General features: G+C 43.6%; 1 protein-coding gene across 7 annotated transcripts in view; it reads left to right on the top strand.

Annotated features, from left to right (window-relative positions):
* ARSG (arylsulfatase G) overlaps positions 1-18479 on the top strand; it is a 1341775-nt gene that overhangs the window by 912894 nt on the left and 410402 nt on the right. For all 7 annotated transcript variants that reach the window (XM_069199865.1, XM_069199861.1, XM_069199863.1 and 4 more), the window contains 2 exons: positions 4860-4907; positions 13604-13715. In XM_069199865.1, the coding sequence (XP_069055966.1) occupies positions 4860-4907; positions 13604-13715 (160 nt within the window). The remainder of the gene's footprint in view (positions 1-4859; positions 4908-13603; positions 13716-18479) is intronic.

Below are 18479 nucleotides of genomic sequence, written 5' to 3'. Positions count from 1 at the left end.
CCCTGTCACGTCCCTTTTCCAGCCACCGTGCCTCCCAGGCTGTTCAGCCTCTGCGTGGCTGGGGACGTGGAATCCCACATGGTCGTGGGACAGGGAACCATAGGTCTGCCTAGTCCACCACTTCCCCTGCTGCAGCCTCCAAACTCTCCTAGTCCGTCCCCTCACTGTGGTCCAGTTGGCATCAGGATTCACATCACCTGCCCCACTGGGAATCCATCACTATGGACAGGTGGGTTTTGCTGATCGTTCGAAGGGGCTACTCCCTCCCCTTAGAGTCTGCCCCACCTGCCATGCCTCCATCATTCAGCCGTATACTGGAGGATCATTTGGCACTTCTCCGCCAGGAAGACGCGTCTCTCTTGGCCAAGGGAGCCATAGAGAGGGTACCTGCACCAGAAGTAAGTTGTGATTTGTTATTCTCGCACCCAAAAAGGACAAGGGCTTGTGTCCTATCCTAGATCTTCGGGCCCTTAATCTCTTCCTCAAGAAGGAGAAATTCAAAATGCTCACCCTGGCTCAGGTCATGGACCCAGAAGACTGGATGGTAGCGCTGAACTTGCAGGACGCTTATTTCCATATTCCCATCCTGCCTGCCCACAGACTTTACCTATGATTCGTGGTAGGTCACAAGCACTTTCAATTTACTGTGCTCCCCTTCAGCCTTACCAGCGCCCCTCAGGCGTTCACGAAAGTGATGGTGGTGATTACAGCTCATCTGCGCAGGTTGGGGGTTTCCGTCTTTCCCTACCTCAACGACTGGCTGTTGAAGGCAGACTCGCCCCAGAAAGTCATCTCCCACCTTCAGACTATGGCGAGCCTCCTGCACATGCTGGGGTTCAGTATATATGTGCCAAAGTCACACCTGACTCCCTCTCAGATGCTTCCTTTCATCAGAGCTGTTCTGGACATAGTGCAGTTTCAGGCCTATCCTCCCGAAAAGCGAGCCTAGGATATTCAGTCTATGATTCCGATCTTTCAGCCTCTATCTTGGGTTTTGGTGAGACTGACTCTGAGGCTGCTGGGCCCCATGGCCTCCTGCATCCTGCTAGTGACACAAGCCAGATGGCATATGCGGGCTCTGCAGTGGGACTTAAAGTTTCAGTGGACGCAGCATCAGGGAAATCTCTCCGACATGGTCCAGATATCGGAGGGGACTGCGAAAGAGCTGCAGTGGTGGCTTTCGAATCGGCATTGGGTCAACGGCAGATCCCTCTCCCTTCCCCAACCAGATCTATCCGTAGTGACGGACAAGTCACTTCTGGGATGTGGCGGCCACATGGGAGAGGTGGAGATCAGAGGCCTCTGGTCTCCGGCGGAGTCTGGGCTCCATATTAATCTTCTGGAGATCCAGGCGATCAGGCTTGTGTTGTCAGTGTTTCTTCCCTCTCTCAAAGGGAAAGTAGTGCAAGTGTTCATGGACAACACTACTGCCATGTGGTACTGCAACAAACAAGGCGGAGTAGGGTCCTGGACCCTCTGTCAGGAGGCGCTGGCCTCTGGTCAAGGCTGGCACATCAGGACATCACCCTGGTGGTTCAACATCTGGCTGGCTCTCTGAATGCCAGAGCAGACAAACTCAGCCGTCAATGCACAGCCGATCACGTATGGCGTCTCCATCCGGAGGTGGTGCAAGGTCTCTTTCAGCAGTGGGGAGAACCCTGGTTAGATCTGTTCGCCTCTGCAGAGAATGCACGTCAGCTGTGTTGCACGTTGGAATGTCCAACGTGGCACTCGCTCGGAGGCGCTTTTCATCTCGAGTGGAACTCTGGCCTCCTTTACGCCTTCCCGCCTATACCACTTCTGTCCAGAGTTCTCAAGAAGATCAAGAATTACTGGGCCCATGTAATCTTGGTGGCTCCGGACTGGGCACGGAGAACATGGTATCCAGAGTTACTGAGCATGGCAACCGATCCTCTACTTAGACTGCCCCTTCGGGAGAATCTTCTGTCACAGCAACAGGGGACAGTTCTCCACCTGAACCTGTCCAATCTCTGCCATCATGCGTGGAGACTGAGCGGCGGCAGTTGACGGCTTTTGACCTTCCACCGGAAGTCTGTGATGTAATTTTGGCGGACAAGTGTCCCTCCACCAAAATGATATATGCCCATCGTTGCCATAAATTTGTGGCATGGTGTACCAACAAATCTGTTGATCTCCTCTCTGCTCCTCTTTCTGAGGTTCTGTTTTTTGGCCCAGCAGGGCTCTGCTTTGGGCACCCTTAAGGGCTATTTATCGGCTATCTCGGCCTTTCTTAGGTTGCCTGATCAACCTTCACTTTTTAAGTCTTCTATTGTTAGTAGATTCCTTAAGGGCCACACCCATTTGTTTCCTCCCACTCTGTTTATCATGCCTCAGTGGGACCTCAATCTTGTCCTTAATTTCTTAATGTGTGCTCCGTTTGAGTCGATGCACCATTGTCCCTTACGGCTCCTTACTTTTAAAACAGTTTTTCTTGTTGCCATCACTTCTGCTCGCAGAGCGAGTGAGCTTCAGGCTCTATCTTCTAAGCTCCCATTTTTGTCTGTGCACCCTGACAAAGTGGTGTTACGCACTAAGGCTTCCTTCCTTCCCAAAGTCGTCACACTTTTCATATAGGCCAGCCCATCACTTTGCCCACTTTTTACGCACCTCCACATCCTTCTCATGAGGAGGAGAGACTCCACCGCCTGGATCCAAAAATAGCATTGGTGTTCTATAACAATCGTACTAAAGATTTTCGGGTGGACGACCAACTCTTTGTTGGATCTGTGGGTGCGAAGAAAGGGTAGGCGGTGGAAAAACGTACCAGCTCTCAAAGGGTATTTCTTTGCATCAAGATGTGCTATGCTTTGGCAAAGAAGCAACCCCTGAGGTCTTGCACGCTCATTCCACCAGAGCAACTGCTGCTTCCACTGCGTTAGCACATGAAGTTCCTGTCCTGGATATCTGCCAGACAACTACGTGGGCATCCTTGCACACGTTTACTAAGCATTACTGCCTGGACAGTCAGGTCTGTAGGGATGGCTCCTTCGGTCGTTCGGTCCTGCAGGACATTCTAGTATGATCTTGGTCCGCAAACTGATTTCTAGGGACAGGGCTTCCCCATTCAGGGCCTTAGCTCTGGCGCACCAATTTCAGTGTGCTTTGGCGTGGAAAGTCGTGAAAAGAAACTGACATCACTGCACTGAGGTGGCATCTATGTACTACTCCCGACTTCATCACAGTGACTACGATGTCAGCAACGCCTGCGGAGTCAACCAACTCCACCTAACGACGCGCAAGGGGATTGCTCAAAGAAAAAATCTCCGGATCCAGTCTGACGCATGGGGGAAAATTCAAATGTAAGGAATCTGCAACTAGAATATGTCTCTACCAGATATATCGTTACTGAAGGTAAGTAACTTGTGCTTTGGGTAAATATTTCCACATTTAGCAAACCAAGGCTGCAAAATATTCCAGTCACTTCAAACAACTTGGCTAGACGTAATTCAGTTTAATCTGTTTGGGCGTATGTTTGCTCTACACATCTTCTACATCACAGACGCAGTTAAGCCTGGAAATATGCTTGATTTAACCACGAGTCCTGCAAGAATCACACTTTATTGGTTTCCGACACAGATGAAAAACTGCAAGCAAAGGCTCTTTAAAATTATTATGGCTTAAACTTGAGAAAAGCAGTTGAACAAGTAAATGTAAATCTTTTTACTAATGTTGTTACTACTGTTAACGTTTAATACCACCGTCCATCCTGACATCTCAAGGTCAGTTTAAAGTATCCTGCTGGTCAGTAGGTAATGATATGAGAGGTGAGGTGCTCATGGGATGGGACTTCAAGGAAGGACAAGCACGCACCTTTCAGGGCCAGACTGGGAACCCAAAGCAGCAGCAGGGGCGGCTCCTGTAGGGGTAAAGGGGCTGGGGCACAACAACATCAAGAAATAAAATAAACTTGCTGTTGCTGCCTTGCCGCTCTTTTGGCTCCTGCTCCATTTGCTGCGGGCACTGGCTCCCAGCCAGCCCTGCGACCACTCATAAAGCTGCTCTCACATGAGAGCATCATTGGGATTGGCTGGAGCACCCTGGATTGGCGCTCCAAGGCAGAGTGGGAGCCTCTGCCTGCTTCCTCCAACCCGGCAAGCCAGTGCCAGTTTGGACAGAGCCCAGTGCGCATGTGTGTTTGGCCGGCCCGAGACAGCCAGCCAAACATACATGCGCACTGAGGGGAGTGCTATGCACTCCCCCTCCATCCCTGTCATCACCTGTGGCCCCAGCCCCCTGAAAAATAAGAACGATATTAAACACTCTTTATTATCATTTTTATTTTTCATTTTGGAGCTCCTTCTGCTGGCGTGGTGGGGCAATAGCGAAGGATCTGCGCCTGCAAAGCAGCTCTGGCGATTATGTCGGACCAGCTCCCAGGTCAAGGGACTCAAATGTGAAGCACTGCTGCTTTGTTACTGGGGGCCGATAGTGCAGCACTGCTGTAAAACTGGCCCCCAGTAACAAAACCACCCCCCACCGCTGCAAACCGACCCCCACCTTTCAGGTCTCCCGGGGAAACGCTGATGCCCGCTACAGTCAGTCTGGCCCTGGCTCCTTTGTCCCATGTATATCTTACTTTCATAGTTTTATAGGTGTCTTGGACCAGGGTGTGCCGTACTCTCAGGGAACTGAAGAGAGCCAATGAAGTTAGTAATTTTTTGTAAGTATTTTGGTTTCTTTTCATTTGCTGTTGGTTGTTATTATGTTGTTTGACTTGTTACACAGAGTTTAACACATCAGCTCCCTGTGTACTTTTTCTCTTTTAATGCTATTCGCTTTTTCATTGAGTTTGTACATTTTCCCTGCATTTCATATTTTGCAAACTGTTTCTTGTGCAGGAAAATGGCATCTGGGCCACAGCGGATATTTTCATCCCAATTTCCGTGGTAAGCATTATTTTGATAAAGATATTTCAGTACATTTTAAGTCTTAGGTATTGTGGGCTCTCACCGTGTGTGATGTGGGCACCTATTTGCAACTATCTTACTGGCGAAGTAGTTTTAGGTTTGGACATACAAAAAATCCACATGTAAATTAGAAACGTGAATTGTGGTAGAAAGGGTGAAGTGCTTCCACATAAAGCTATGGAAAACCTCTTCTCGTTCCATTCCTTTGCTTGAAAGTTTCATTTGATGAGGACGTTTCAGATTTTAGGAGGTGCGCAGAGTTTACAGACCTTGAAGGGGCTAAAAGAGATATATGGCTCTTGTTGGCGATTAATATTTTATTGGCATGTTGAGCTTGCACTGGCTATTATGCCTTCTCTTCATTTACTAGCCACCTGAAGCCTGCTGAGGGCTGCACATCAACCTACATTTACAATAGTTTCAGTCCACTTTCCCCTCCTGCTGTGTCTTGTTGCCACTATGGCTTTTGAGTGGCCACACCATTGCCGTCTCTTCCAACGAATGGCAGGAGCTAGACTTGAAGACTGCTAGCCCAGTGAGTCAATCTTAACTGCCCATGCCAAGACCTGCCGTGGCATCTGGTCTGCAGCTTCTTGCCGTGCCCTGGCACTTCCAGTCACCTTTATACCGCAATGGCAGAGGGGCGTCGCCCCACTGGCTAAGAGCCAGCAACAGAAAAATAAAACGATACTTGAATAGTGTTTTATTTTTCTGCTGCTGGCTCAGCCAGCAGGTGCAGGTGAGAGCGGGGCTGGCCTTGGGAGGTGGGAAGGGGGCTGAGAAGAGAGTGCCTAAGATGGCTGTCCAAACACACATGTGCACTTAGATTTCTCCAGCCCAGCTGTGTTGAACAGCCGGGCTGGAGAAACTGCACAGGCCCCAGGGTTGTGTGTCTGAGCGGCAGTCACTGCCCCTCAGACCAATCCTGGTGCTGTTTACATGCTATGTTTAGCATGTAAGCAGCTCCAGGATTGCTGGGTAGCCTGTTTTGGTGTCCCAACAGATGCTGGGACACCAGAACAGGCAAGGAGGATGAGGGAGGTGGCAGGAGAGGACGGCGGCAACAACAACGAGCAGTAAGTATTTTTTTTTTTATTTATCCCCCCATCCCAGTCAACCCCCCTGACCCTCCACCCCTCTACTTGATATTTGCAGCAGCCGCTGCTGCTTTATACTCAAATCATTACAGGTGCCTCTTGCCCTGGGTTCCTCGAATAAAGGTCAGCGAGCTTAGGGCACTGACTTTACTCTGTTCAGATTGGTAGCGCTTACCTTAGCCCATTTGATTGCTATTTTGATTCCTATGTGTTTTGGTCCTCTATTCATTGGTTTTCAGTTTTGTAATTTTTTTGCTTCATATTTCTCACCCTCCGGGCTCATTTCGCTTCACTTCCCTCACTGACTACTACATACCCCCATGGCCCCCTGACCTCCAGCCCAGACAACCTAATAATCTCTTTTCCACTTCCACTGGCCATCCTCGTCAGTCTAGAAAAATACACGTTTACTTGGTAAAAAATGTACATCTGAACTAATCCTCATCTTTTGACTTGATATCATCTTTCTCCTCTTTTTCACACACTCACCTCATGTATCTGCTCATTTCATATTTTGTTTTTGATTCTCCTTTTACCCTTTAACAGCAACAGATTGCTTGGATCACTCTTCTCAGTCCCTTCTCCACTGTTCGTTCTTGGTGACTTGTGTTCTCCTTCATACTATTAATGCTCCATCCCCTTCTATTCTAAACTCTGTCTCCGTCTGTTGATCCAATCCCCCCTCTTGTATCTCTCGCTTGTCTCTTGAAACTGTCTATTTTTTGCCATACTCTTCCTTTGCTTCACTCCCTCTCTCCCATCCTCTGATACCTCTATCCTTTCTTTTCAGTTTGTATTTCTTCCTCTAATGCTGTGCCACCACTAATTATCAGGCCCAGTCTATCCATTGTGACCTTTGGTCTCTATGTCCCACTTTACTGGCCCTGCTGAGTTCCTCTCTTTTCCTCCAACTTGCGTCTGGCCCAAGGCAGAGCTTGATAAGGCTTTTTATAACTTAATTTCTTTGATTCTTTGTATCCTTCACTTTAAGCATCCGCTTTACACTTTCAATCCATTCAATCCATTATGTGGGTCAATTTAACCTTAGTTAACACCATTTCTCTGCTCGTAGTGTGCACTCTACACAAAGTCAAGCAGATGTGGTCAGTACTAACTCTTTTTTAACTCGTTGTAACTCATCTTTCATCTTCACGTTTCTTTATGACTCTGCCTCTTCTTTCTTCCAAAGAAGTCTATTTTCAAGCATTCAGTCTCTCCTCTTCTCTTGATCTACCTCTTCTGGCCCGCTCCCTCTTATCAACATTTTGTACTTCAAAAATTGATTTTGCACTCGGATTTCTGCTCTCTCAACATCGTCCCTAGTGAGCCCATCTTTCTTTTCCGTCACAGAATCTGAAGGTTTTTATTCCTTAGTCAGTCTAACCCTATCACAGCTCTTTCTGATCATATTTCCTCTTTTCTTATCCCCAACTGTCTTCGTTTTTTGTGGCTCTTTTCAGTTTTTATCTTGTTTCTTTTTCCTTCTCTCACTTCCTAAAGTATCATGCTACCAGTAATCAAGAAACCTGCCCTAAATTCTTTTGCACCCTCTAACTTCCATCAAATTTACCTTCTACCTCTTCTTTCTAAACTCTTGGAATGTATTGTGCCTCACCAATTTTCAATGTATATATGTATCCATTTTTAATTAACTCAAACCTAGCTGGGAAGCTATACGGCGGTTCCTTGACTCTACTTGTAAATCCTCTGCAGTCTGGTTCTTCTCTGCTCTCTTTTCTGTCTCCAACCATTTCTAGTCTTTCATCTTTATATATTCTTCTATGTGTGTCCACTGTGTTTCACTCAATGGCCCATTCTACATTCCTCTCTAGTGTCTCCTTCTTTGGCCTTCCTCGTGTCTTTCGCCCCTGGGTTCCTTATTACAACTTCATTCATATTTGCACTGTCAATAGGGCTAACTCATTGTTGACATCTATTCCCCTTCTCTACAGTGCATTTAAACGATTCATCTTTGGCCCGCTTTTCTTCTCCATCGCCCCTCCTCTCACAGGCACTATCACCTGTTTTAATGTGTCATATTTTTTTATACTGAATAACTGTTTTATTCTTTAATCCCTCTGTATCTGGCTCTATAAACTCTTGTATGTCTTCCCATGCACAGTACATCAACCCTTTGAAAACTGTGATTCTCTGTTTTTCACCTTAGTCTTCTACCTCTTACACCTCAGTCTCTCATCTTCAGCCCAACATCATGATGCCCTCTTGGACTCCAGCCTCTCTTTTAGCCATTATATCATTACTGCATCTCAATAAACTATTTTAGGTATAATTCATCCAAGTCTTTCTTTCCTGGCTACAACAGTTATCCTCACTCTAATATTACCTTTCATTAACTATTGCTCTTCATTACTTATTCCCCTCTCTTTTAAATACTGTCTCTATTTGTGTTTGTGTTCTACCCCACTGTAAGAGATAGGGTAGTTGGTTGACTGGGGTGTGAGCCCTGGTCAAGCAGCAACCACAGTCCTTGTCAGGGTCAGGTACAAACCAGCCCTAAATTAACCTGTGCTCAACCCTCTGTTAACTTGGCACAGAGCAGGCAGGCTTAACTTAGAGGCAGTGTGTAAATTATTTGCACAACACTGCACACAGTAATAAAGTGGAAACACCACACAAAAAGGATCCCACACCAGGTTAGAAACATAGAACCTTATGTAATAAATAAAACAAGACTAAAATGACAAACATCTGATCATTAGAAGCGGAAATATGCAGTTTTAAAGATTTTAGAGAAAATAGTGCAAAAAAGCACATAGCACCAACTGTGAAAGTTTGAAAGTTTAAGTTTATTGACACGGTTAATTAAAACCATCGCAATTCCAAAATACATAATGACGTAAAACTTTGCCTTCTCATTATATTAATAGAGACCTATAAAAGCTTATTTAAAACTGAAACATGGCTTGGTAAAGAGTTAGTGCACATCTAAAAATGTTCACCACTAATTCCAAAACTTGGTCTTAAACTTAACCTTAGGATTTTCTTGCTTCCTTACGAACACTACAAAGCACCAACTGTGGATATCTGGTTGCTGCATCCCAGGTCAAAGTCATAAGTTCAGGCAAATAGCAATAAAGCACGGGCCGGCTAAGGGGACTCAGTTAGGCCAGCTGAATAAAATACCTTAAATTATGCTTAGCAAGGATCCTCGTCAAAGATGCATCGTGCAGTTGAATCGATGTGTTGGACTGAGATGCAGTCGAATCGATGTGTTGGTCTGAGATGCGGCAAACCTGCAATGCGAGAGCTTGCGTCTTCGTCGAGGAGCCTGTTGGCAAGGCTTGTGATGTGAAGTTCAGCATTGAGGATCCGTCGCTCAGTCAGGGCAATGTGTCGGTTCAAAGAGCTGCAAGACTGCGACGTGGAGTCCGAGGACATAGTCTCGGCTGCCATCTACGAGAGATGAGAGGGCCTGAGTCGAGGATGTGTAGTGTGTTGGCGGTTCCAAAGGCATTGCGGGCTGTGGCCACGATGTAGGTCTTTGCTATGGGTCCAACCGACGCTGTAGTGGAGATGGTCGGTTCTACTGGGAGTTGCACCACACAGCAGAGGAGATGCGTCGGGTCTGCTGGATCCACAGATGCTGGCAGAGCACCTTAAGATCACTTCCAAAAGTCCAGGACTGAGGTAGTGTCACTTGGCCTGGTAGACTCGTGGATGGCAGAGTCCAGGTGCAAGGCTTTTGGAAGCCTGTTATGTCCCTGAGGCTTAAGGTCAGGAGACCAGCTCAGTAGCCCTTGGAGTCACCCTGGGTCCTTTCAGCAGCACAGCAGTCCTTCTTCCTGGCAAAGTATCCACAGAGGTTTACTGAAGAGTTGGTCTCTGCGGTTCAGTATTTATACCTGGCTGTCCCTTTGAAGTGGAAAGAAGCTTCTAGAGGCATGCCTTTGAAGTGCACCGTGCCCTGATATCCTGGAACTGGCTCCAGGCTAACTACATGTTGTGTGCAGCCCTTTGTGTGGAGACAGGGCATAGCCTATTCAAGTGTAAGTGGGGCTGGGCCCAGCTCCTCCAACTTCCATCCTGCCAGTGATGGCCCATCCAAACATAGTTGAGTTTCGCATTGTGCGTGGCTGTCTAAGAGGAATACACAAAGCCTAACTGCCCACTACACTCAGTCATATGTCCCAGAGACAGCTATTTGGTGCAGGAGGCACCAAACGGCAATGGCAAGAAAATGCCAACTTTCTAAAACTGAGATACAAATAGGGGTTGGGCCAATAGGCTGTCAGTGAGGTTAGGCCAATATAACAATATTAATAAGAAAAAGAAAACTACACTGCCACTATTGAAAACGAATTTTAAATGATAGGACACAAAATCAAGTTTTATTGTGGTCAAACCTTATATTTATTTGATAGCTTCTTGTTTTATTCTACACTATTAGAAAGTTTGAAGGAAAGACATGTCACCCACTTCTGAGAGGCAACAAGATTCCAAGCCCAAATACAACAAATGGCTTAACCACCTTACAGTCAGAGGACTTGACCGACACAACACACATATGTTAGAAATACATTCCACACTTACACAACGAATGGACTGTTGACAATACACAATTGACAATATTACCACCACCCCATTGAAACCGGTTAAATTATTCAAAAAAAGGGAGAAAAGAGAAATGACAACAAAAATTTACAGAAAAGTAGTCTCCTAATTCTTGTACTAAGTGAATGGATTGTGTATAACATTTCACACTTAAAGGGCCTATAATAGAAAAAGGACCTAAATGACTTGTTCATTTCTTAAAAGTTACCTTAAACCCAGTGAAATTCCCAGCCAAATCCCTAGTGAAGTATAGACGCATTTCTTATCCTTTCTAAAACTGGCATTTTCAAAATTGTATTTTTAAATCCAGCTTCACTATGAGTTAGGATGTTAAATTACAATTCCAGAAACACCAAACATGAGCCTGTTCCCATTTGGAAATTAAACTAATGAAAAGTAATAAGGTAACTCCAGTGTTATCCTTTGGGAGAGGTAGACTATGCAGTAGTGAAAAACAAATTTGAGTTTTTCACTACCAGGACATGTAAAACTTAAAAGTACATGTCATACTTCTTAAACACATTGCACCCTGCCTTCTGGGCTGGCCAGGGCCTACCCTCGGTTTGAGATATGTATTAAAAAGGAAGGTTTAGGCCTTCCTTTTTAAGCACACACATAGGCTGCAATGGCAGGTGTGAAACATGTTTTAAGTGCTACTTAAGTGGGTGGCACAATCAGTGCTGCAGGCACACCACACTAGTAGCAATTAACTTACAGGGCCTGGGCCTGGTCTTCTGATCCACATTGTACCTTGACCTGCTTTAAATCATTTTCTCTTCTTGAATCTAAACTCTGGAACTTCCCATTCACTCATCATCAGTGTGTTCTTCGACAATTCTATTTTTAGGAACTCCCTGAAAACTCACTTTTTCCATGGTACATTCTCAGATAGCTTCAGCTACTATATTCACAATTGAACTCCGCCCAAGCATAGGTGCTGGAAGTAGGGGTGCTGCAGTACCCCCAGAAATAACCATACAGGAGTTCAGAAGGTGAAAGAGCAATAAAGACATCTTTAAATTTTGTCTTTATCTTGTCACATTTACTGCACATTCAACATAGAGGCCAAATGTCAGGCTGTGCCTTTGTTTAATATGGAGACTCAGGTTTACTTTTTATTCTCTGACTACAAAGTGAGAGGATTTTGTAAGGTGAACTATCTGACAATCCTGCTGGAATGCAAGGAGTGTAAAAGGAAAGTCTGCTATTTTTTCTAATATAACAGCATGTAAATACCTATAAAAGGACAGTTCAAGCATTTTTAAATTTACCAGCAGTTAAGAAAGCAGAAACTGAACTTTTTTATAATTCTGAAGTGTGATGGAAACAAAGATTTTTAGTAGAATCAAAGCAAATCAAGACACTTCATTGTAATGTGCAAATGATAATTATTCACTGAAACCCTGGCTTACCACACATTGTTTGTACACTAAATAGCTTTATTAGTGAAACTGCATGTTTGTGTACATTTATTGCTCATTCAACTGTGCTGTCTGTAAATGACAGTGTCCTCTCATACCATTCTTTAATAATATATATGCAACAGTATGTTCCAAAATGCATCTCTGGCTAAATACCTTACCCTTACCACTCTTCTCCTGAACGGGCGTGGCTCATTTGCTACATTTGTTCTTTGTGAGACACTCACATTTTTTCACAATGCCCATAACATCAGTGATGTAACATTGATGACAGCACCCTCACTCCGATAGCTGTTCCAGCACCATTGCTCCCAAGTGCATGATTACTGTACTGTACCAGTCAATGTACAGCACTAACATATAGGTGCTATACAAAATAAAATCATATGAGTGAATAATATAAAAATGGCGCACTTTCTCTAAAAAGAAAGGTGCGGGCAGAGATACAATGCACTTTCAAAATGACCGCATACACTAAAAAACAAAAGACGTCACACGAGGTGAATAATTATTGTTTGTATTTATGTAGTATCTGCATAGCATAAACGTAGCAGAAAGGTAGTGGGGAGCCATACAGGGTCTTGAAAAGGGGAGACAGTGTGCAAGTTCATATCTACTGTGCATGAATTTGTCACTCAAGGAAAGGTAGTACCTAAATTGAGCTCTGTGATTATGACATGCACCTTTGCTGACCATTATTAAACTGGATAATTTTTTGATTTCGATAAAATTAGCCTGGAGGATTGGAGAGTTAAAACAATTTATTTGTAAAGAATCATAAACACATAGGTTTTAAGGCCTGTTTCTTTAATACATCCACCATTCTTACTCTAGCTTTTATCTGATTGCCATATAAATCAAATATTCTTTGTAAAAAAGGTTTATCAAAATCCTATAAGTATTGACATAGTAGGGACATTAAGAAAAGTTTAAATGTTTATCAAGATCGCACGACTGCCTTATGAACCAAATCATGAAAGATGCGCTTCAAAAGGCCCCTCCTGAGCAGCGTATGCCTCCTATTTTCTGGATCGGTGCTTTGTGAGGGGTCATCTCCCTCCATTAGAAACGTGGGACTAACAAACAAGGGGCACGGTTTCGATTTACTCATTTTTCTGGTTGGTATCTGCAAAGAAGCACTTGGATGACTCCCCACTTGGTCTGAAGTATTCTTATTTACTGCCTCCTTACTTTATGCTTGTTAACAATTTTCAATCTTTCCATGAGTCTGTCGGAAGAAGGGCTTGAATAGAGCAAGTGCAAAACATTTATCACAGTGACTCGTATTAATAGACAGCCGTAGAACCCTTCTTAATACAAGCGCTTTCTGTCCATGCTTACCAAATACTGATTGTCTAGCCTTGATATCAGTGAGATATCAGTGTAAACAAAAGTACCGTCACCTGAAGAATGCCATGGGCATGTTGAGTACTGACAAGGCAAATACATTTTGCTCAACGATTTTGCATACAAATATATACCTTACCAAGAGGAACATCCCATAAATCCGGGATGTAGTACAAGTAACACAAGAGTAGGTACTTGGGGAATCATACTTAATTATAATAAAGTTCTCTTTTTACAGGTTTTGATTATTATTTTGGAATTCCTTATAGTAATGACATGGGATGCACAGATACTCCAGGATACAATCTTCCCCCGTGCCCATCGTGCCCTCTGCATTCTTTTAACATAAGGTATGGTTTGATACGAGATGGGGTTATTATAATTTGAAAATAATGATAGGAGTACAACAGCTCGGGTATAATTGTGCAGCTTCTTTTTATTATACTGCGCCATGATGTGAATTTTTTCGGAATCAAAATTAAATATTACATTTGAGGATAACCTTGGACTGAGGGTCTCATTACGAGTGTGTACTTACTTCAAAGGTGAATGTTTCTCGTTTGCTGATTCCAAGTTAAAATTATTTTCTAAGTTATAAAGTTGTTCTTACTCACACTGACTGAGGATGTGACTTCCCGTTCGTCTGCTCAGCAGTTGTTCTGAAAAAAGGATTTGTTCTGAGGCTTATATGGTGATCGTGTTGAATAATTCCGTAGACCCCCTCTATCTAGATCACAGAAAGAGGGACCGATTGTGCTTTTTTTCTGGTGTTCATGAATAGGGAGAACCAGTGCATGCACTATAGGAGCTCAGAGGGTCCATGCATGAATTTGGTAATGACATTTTATTGTTATGGTTATCCAGCCGGTCTCTTTAATACTCAGATAACGCTCCTGTTTATCATTGTGGCTACACACACATTTTTGGTAACATGAACCTTACTAAATAGGCACCAGATTAACTACAACAATGAATTGTCCTGGTTGCACGGCATGAAATAGTCTGCAAAGTAGTGCCACCGCAAATATCAGTTTTGACCCACAGAAATGGATATCCTCTGACTGGTCTGCAATTTCTTGGCTGGAAAACCATTTGACGTCATAAGGCACTTGCTATGCCAAAGCTCTTCTTACAGGCATGACCACAGGAGTGCCAGAAGTTGTGGAAATATTAGTGCACCTAAGAAAGTCCTCCCAGATATGTCTCTACACCAGCAGAACATTAGAGATTATCACATCATAAAATTGGCGACGCCCTGTTTATATTAGTGCCAAGCAGGTGATGTTACTCAATGAACTGGTCTGACTGACTTACAACCAGTATGATTCCTAACATTGTGGTAGCTAAAAACCTGAATGTGTAGATTAGTACCACAAATACATGCACTTATTGACTCTCTACACCACAAAACTCCAAATATGAAGACCCAATTTATAAAAATGATGTGCATGTATGTTCAAATGTGTGCCACATTGTTTGTTCATTCAGGTCTCTACCCACTGTGTGTAGTCTAAATATGCACATTTGAACCTCATACAGAAGCATTGTTTCAGTGTTTCCATCTCTGGTATTTAACTGCACATCGTGTACAATTATCCAACACATGTTTTCTTCTACTTGTGTGGTGTCCATAGTGTGCCGGCAATTTACTTTCTGTTGTTTTATCCCTTGTTTTAGATCGATGTTTTAAAATCCTATTCAGAACATCTGAACTTATTCCACCAACTTACAGTTTTTGTAAGGGCATTCAATTGCAAAAATGCACTTGTCATTGTAAAATCTCCTAGTAAGCAAAAGTCTTATTAGAAGCATGGGGACGAACATAATGGTTAACTCAACCTGGTGGTTTTATGTTGAGAGGTGCTATGGCAATATTCTGGTGTATTGTTTCACCTTTGTGTGTAGAAAGGTTCTTACAGGTGCCTGTTGGACAACGCATGCCTTCTTTAGAGCAAAGATTGGTTTTTCAAACAGAAAAATAGTTATTTGGGAATATTCTTTTTTTCTCTTTTTCCTCAGATATTCAAATGTAAGTCGCATCTTTGGCTTTCATCTTCTCCCTTTTGCTCAGGAAAGATGCTGGATCATTATACCATGCCCTCTTTTGGCTTTCTTCATGATATTCTTAAGGTAGCCACTTACGCCTAATTTTGTGGTAAAATGAGCAGTATGCCTCTCATTGATTAGAACAGTTACTCTGTAATCTGTTGGACCATCCAAACAGAAGATTATTTGTTAATTTCAGTGGATGATATCTCCCTTTGTGTAACAGTGTGTTGTTTTTTAGAGCAAGCTTGGCCTATGTTTTTGTGCTGGACTGTTTTGACTGGAGCAGGACTAAAACTAATTTGGATGTGGCTGGTGAATACCTAAAAAACACAATGGTAGTGGAGTATTCCTAGGTTTGTTACTAGTGGTTCAAATGTATTCCCTCACGTCCATCCATCACTTGATGTCTTATTTGAAGAGTTTTGTATTCAGCTGTTTAGTGGAAAGAGAAAATGTGCTCTCAAGTACATGCTGAATGCATTCCAGCTCCTTAGGCCACATACCCACAAGAGCCTGCCCCCATTTATTTTATTTTTTTCCAGTTATTCCTCATTGATTGGGGTGTCAGTGAACTGGTTGCCTGAAGGGTCCTGTTTGGTTCATAGTGTGTATAGGCTTCTTTCTGTATCCTGGCCCTTAATTTCATAACTCTGTATTTATAATTTGGAAGAATTTGATCCTGATTCCACTTTCTGGCAGTGGAGTGCTTTTAAAGAGGTATTGTTTCTTCAGATTGCAGACAGCCCTCTTTGTTTTGTTTCTGCACCAGTAGTAGCTTGTCAATGAACCGGTTTGGCACGACAGTATAAACAAACCTGCAGTCATTGAATCTTTGCCAAAACCAGTCTGTCTGTGTTCGTTTGGAATAGTGGTAATATTTTATAGAATTATGGACAGCTAGTTGGCTCCTTTACCTGCTCATCTGAAAAAAAGGAGCACTGAATCTCTGTATCAGAGACCGTGCCAAGGGCTCTTCCTTCCTGGGGAGGTGCTCAGTTTCTTCTCAGGGATTGTGGCCAGCCAAACAACAATGTGTTTTCTGCTGTACTCCACAACTCGAGGGTCTCTGTTGTGGAGCCACTAAGGCCAAGGAAGATGTTCAACAACAGATATTATGTACTCACCTTTATTATTGTGTCCTTGTTTCCATCTCTGTTGCCAGTCTGAAATGGATCTGTGTGTTGCCTGTATGCATCTGGTGCTTCAATTGGGTGTGTTGGGTGAGATGGGGCAGTGGTCGCACACACGTTAAATGGTATTAGTGAGAAAAAAGATCCCTGTTTGACAACGGGAGAGGCTTACAAGTGGAGGACTCAAGTGGTCTGTCCTGATCAGTTGACTGCAGGAAAGGAATGATGTAGTCCACTGAGAGCACTCCATCATAATCCTGTCTCCTATTTCAGATGCAGGACTTTAAGTGAGCCTGGTCCCTCTGTGTGTCAGACCCGGTAACATTTTAGAACTTACATTTATACAGGTCCCTGTTGGACCCTATATTCATGTCCTTAACTTTACTGGGAAAAACACTTATGATTTCTGAATAATTAATGTAATAAATGTTTAGGTAATCCATGACAGTAATTAAGGGCCATATGTACGAACACTTTTTCCCATAGACACAGAATGGGTACAAACCTTTGATACATCTGGCCCTAAGTCCCTGGTTACGTATTTTACGTTTTTGAATTTTCACTCCATTACAGTGTTAGTTATTCGCAGGATGTTGTATTTTTTTTTTTCATTCAACAACTGTTGAATACTGCATGATTTGAACAGAGTCAAAAACAGGTATTTATGAGGGCCACAATAGGGAGCTCTGGTGTTCAGGCTCCAGGCAGTGTGATTTTCTCGAAGTGTCTGTCAATGGGTCAAAAAGGTGTTCAGAATACAAGGCCATCCAATCCTTGGCTTCTGTCTACAGCACACACAAACAACCAACCACATTGTTACATTGACAAAGACAATAGCCCTGGCTGGGTTTTGGTGTAAGTTAGTTGTGTTATATATCTGGATGCAATAACATAAAGCTTAGAGAGACACCAAAATACCAGGTGGCTGGCACACTATGGGAATCATAGAATGTAGTTTGTGTTCGAAACATGCCTATAACTACAAAGGCCATGCCCATTTTAGAGTAGAGACCCTCCACTTTTTCTTCTAAAAGCCCTGCTCAGACGAATTAGTATCCTGCAGTGATCTGCTGTATGTTAACCAGCAAAGAGCTGCAGTGAAATACAGATGCCCAGGTGACATTTTTATAAGGTAGTGTGGAAGACCTCTTATATACTTCCTATGGAGGCTACAGATAGTTTTTACAATCATGTGCTGTTGATTCTATGTCAGGACGAGGATTATGCTCTTCTTTGTATGTTTTATTATTACAGCAGCCATGTCAAACACAATAACAAAACTTCATTTTTTATAACCCCAGGGAAAATGGAGAGAAAAATTAATCAGGCAATGGGGCACCAGGATATGTCTTCGTCCACTCTTGTACTCCTCTCTCTCTTCCTCTTTCTTTGCTATTCCTCAGCCCTGTGCAGATGAGTAATGGGACTCAGTTCCCTTGGATTTACTTTTTGTGTAATATTTGCTGTGCTTGAAACATTTATTCCTGGTGTATGTCTTTGTGGCAATGGGTAGTGCTTTTGATTCATTACTAGTGGCCGTGGCTAGGCTTAGATTCTCCTTTTGCAGCCAGTCTGTTTTTCCTCTCAGTTCGGCCTATAGGCCTCAGACGGGGCGCACTGCAGTCCTCCGCCCGCCAGAAGGCACAAGCCCCTTGTGTCTCGCGCTGCAGCCAAGAATGCTTCAACTGGCCTCTGCCGATTGGATAATGCGTTGACATTTCCCCCACATAGCTGAGCACCTCCTTCAATGGTATAGGTTGGCTTCTGTGTGTCGGACCGAAACCGCTAAAAGTACTGACACCCTGAGGGGTCCGTAAACACATTTTTATCAATGATTAACTGCTGTAACAGACATAACCCAGACAATGATTCATAGCCCATTCAACAATGAGGCATGTGGTGTCTGGAGGGGTTTGTTGCCCCCTGTATTGATAC

This window comes from Pleurodeles waltl, chromosome 7, assembly GCF_031143425.1.
Source record: "Pleurodeles waltl isolate 20211129_DDA chromosome 7, aPleWal1.hap1.20221129, whole genome shotgun sequence".
Classification (NCBI taxonomy): Eukaryota; Metazoa; Chordata; class Amphibia; order Caudata; family Salamandridae; genus Pleurodeles; species Pleurodeles waltl.
This window is presented reverse-complemented; position numbering and strand designations above follow the sequence as displayed.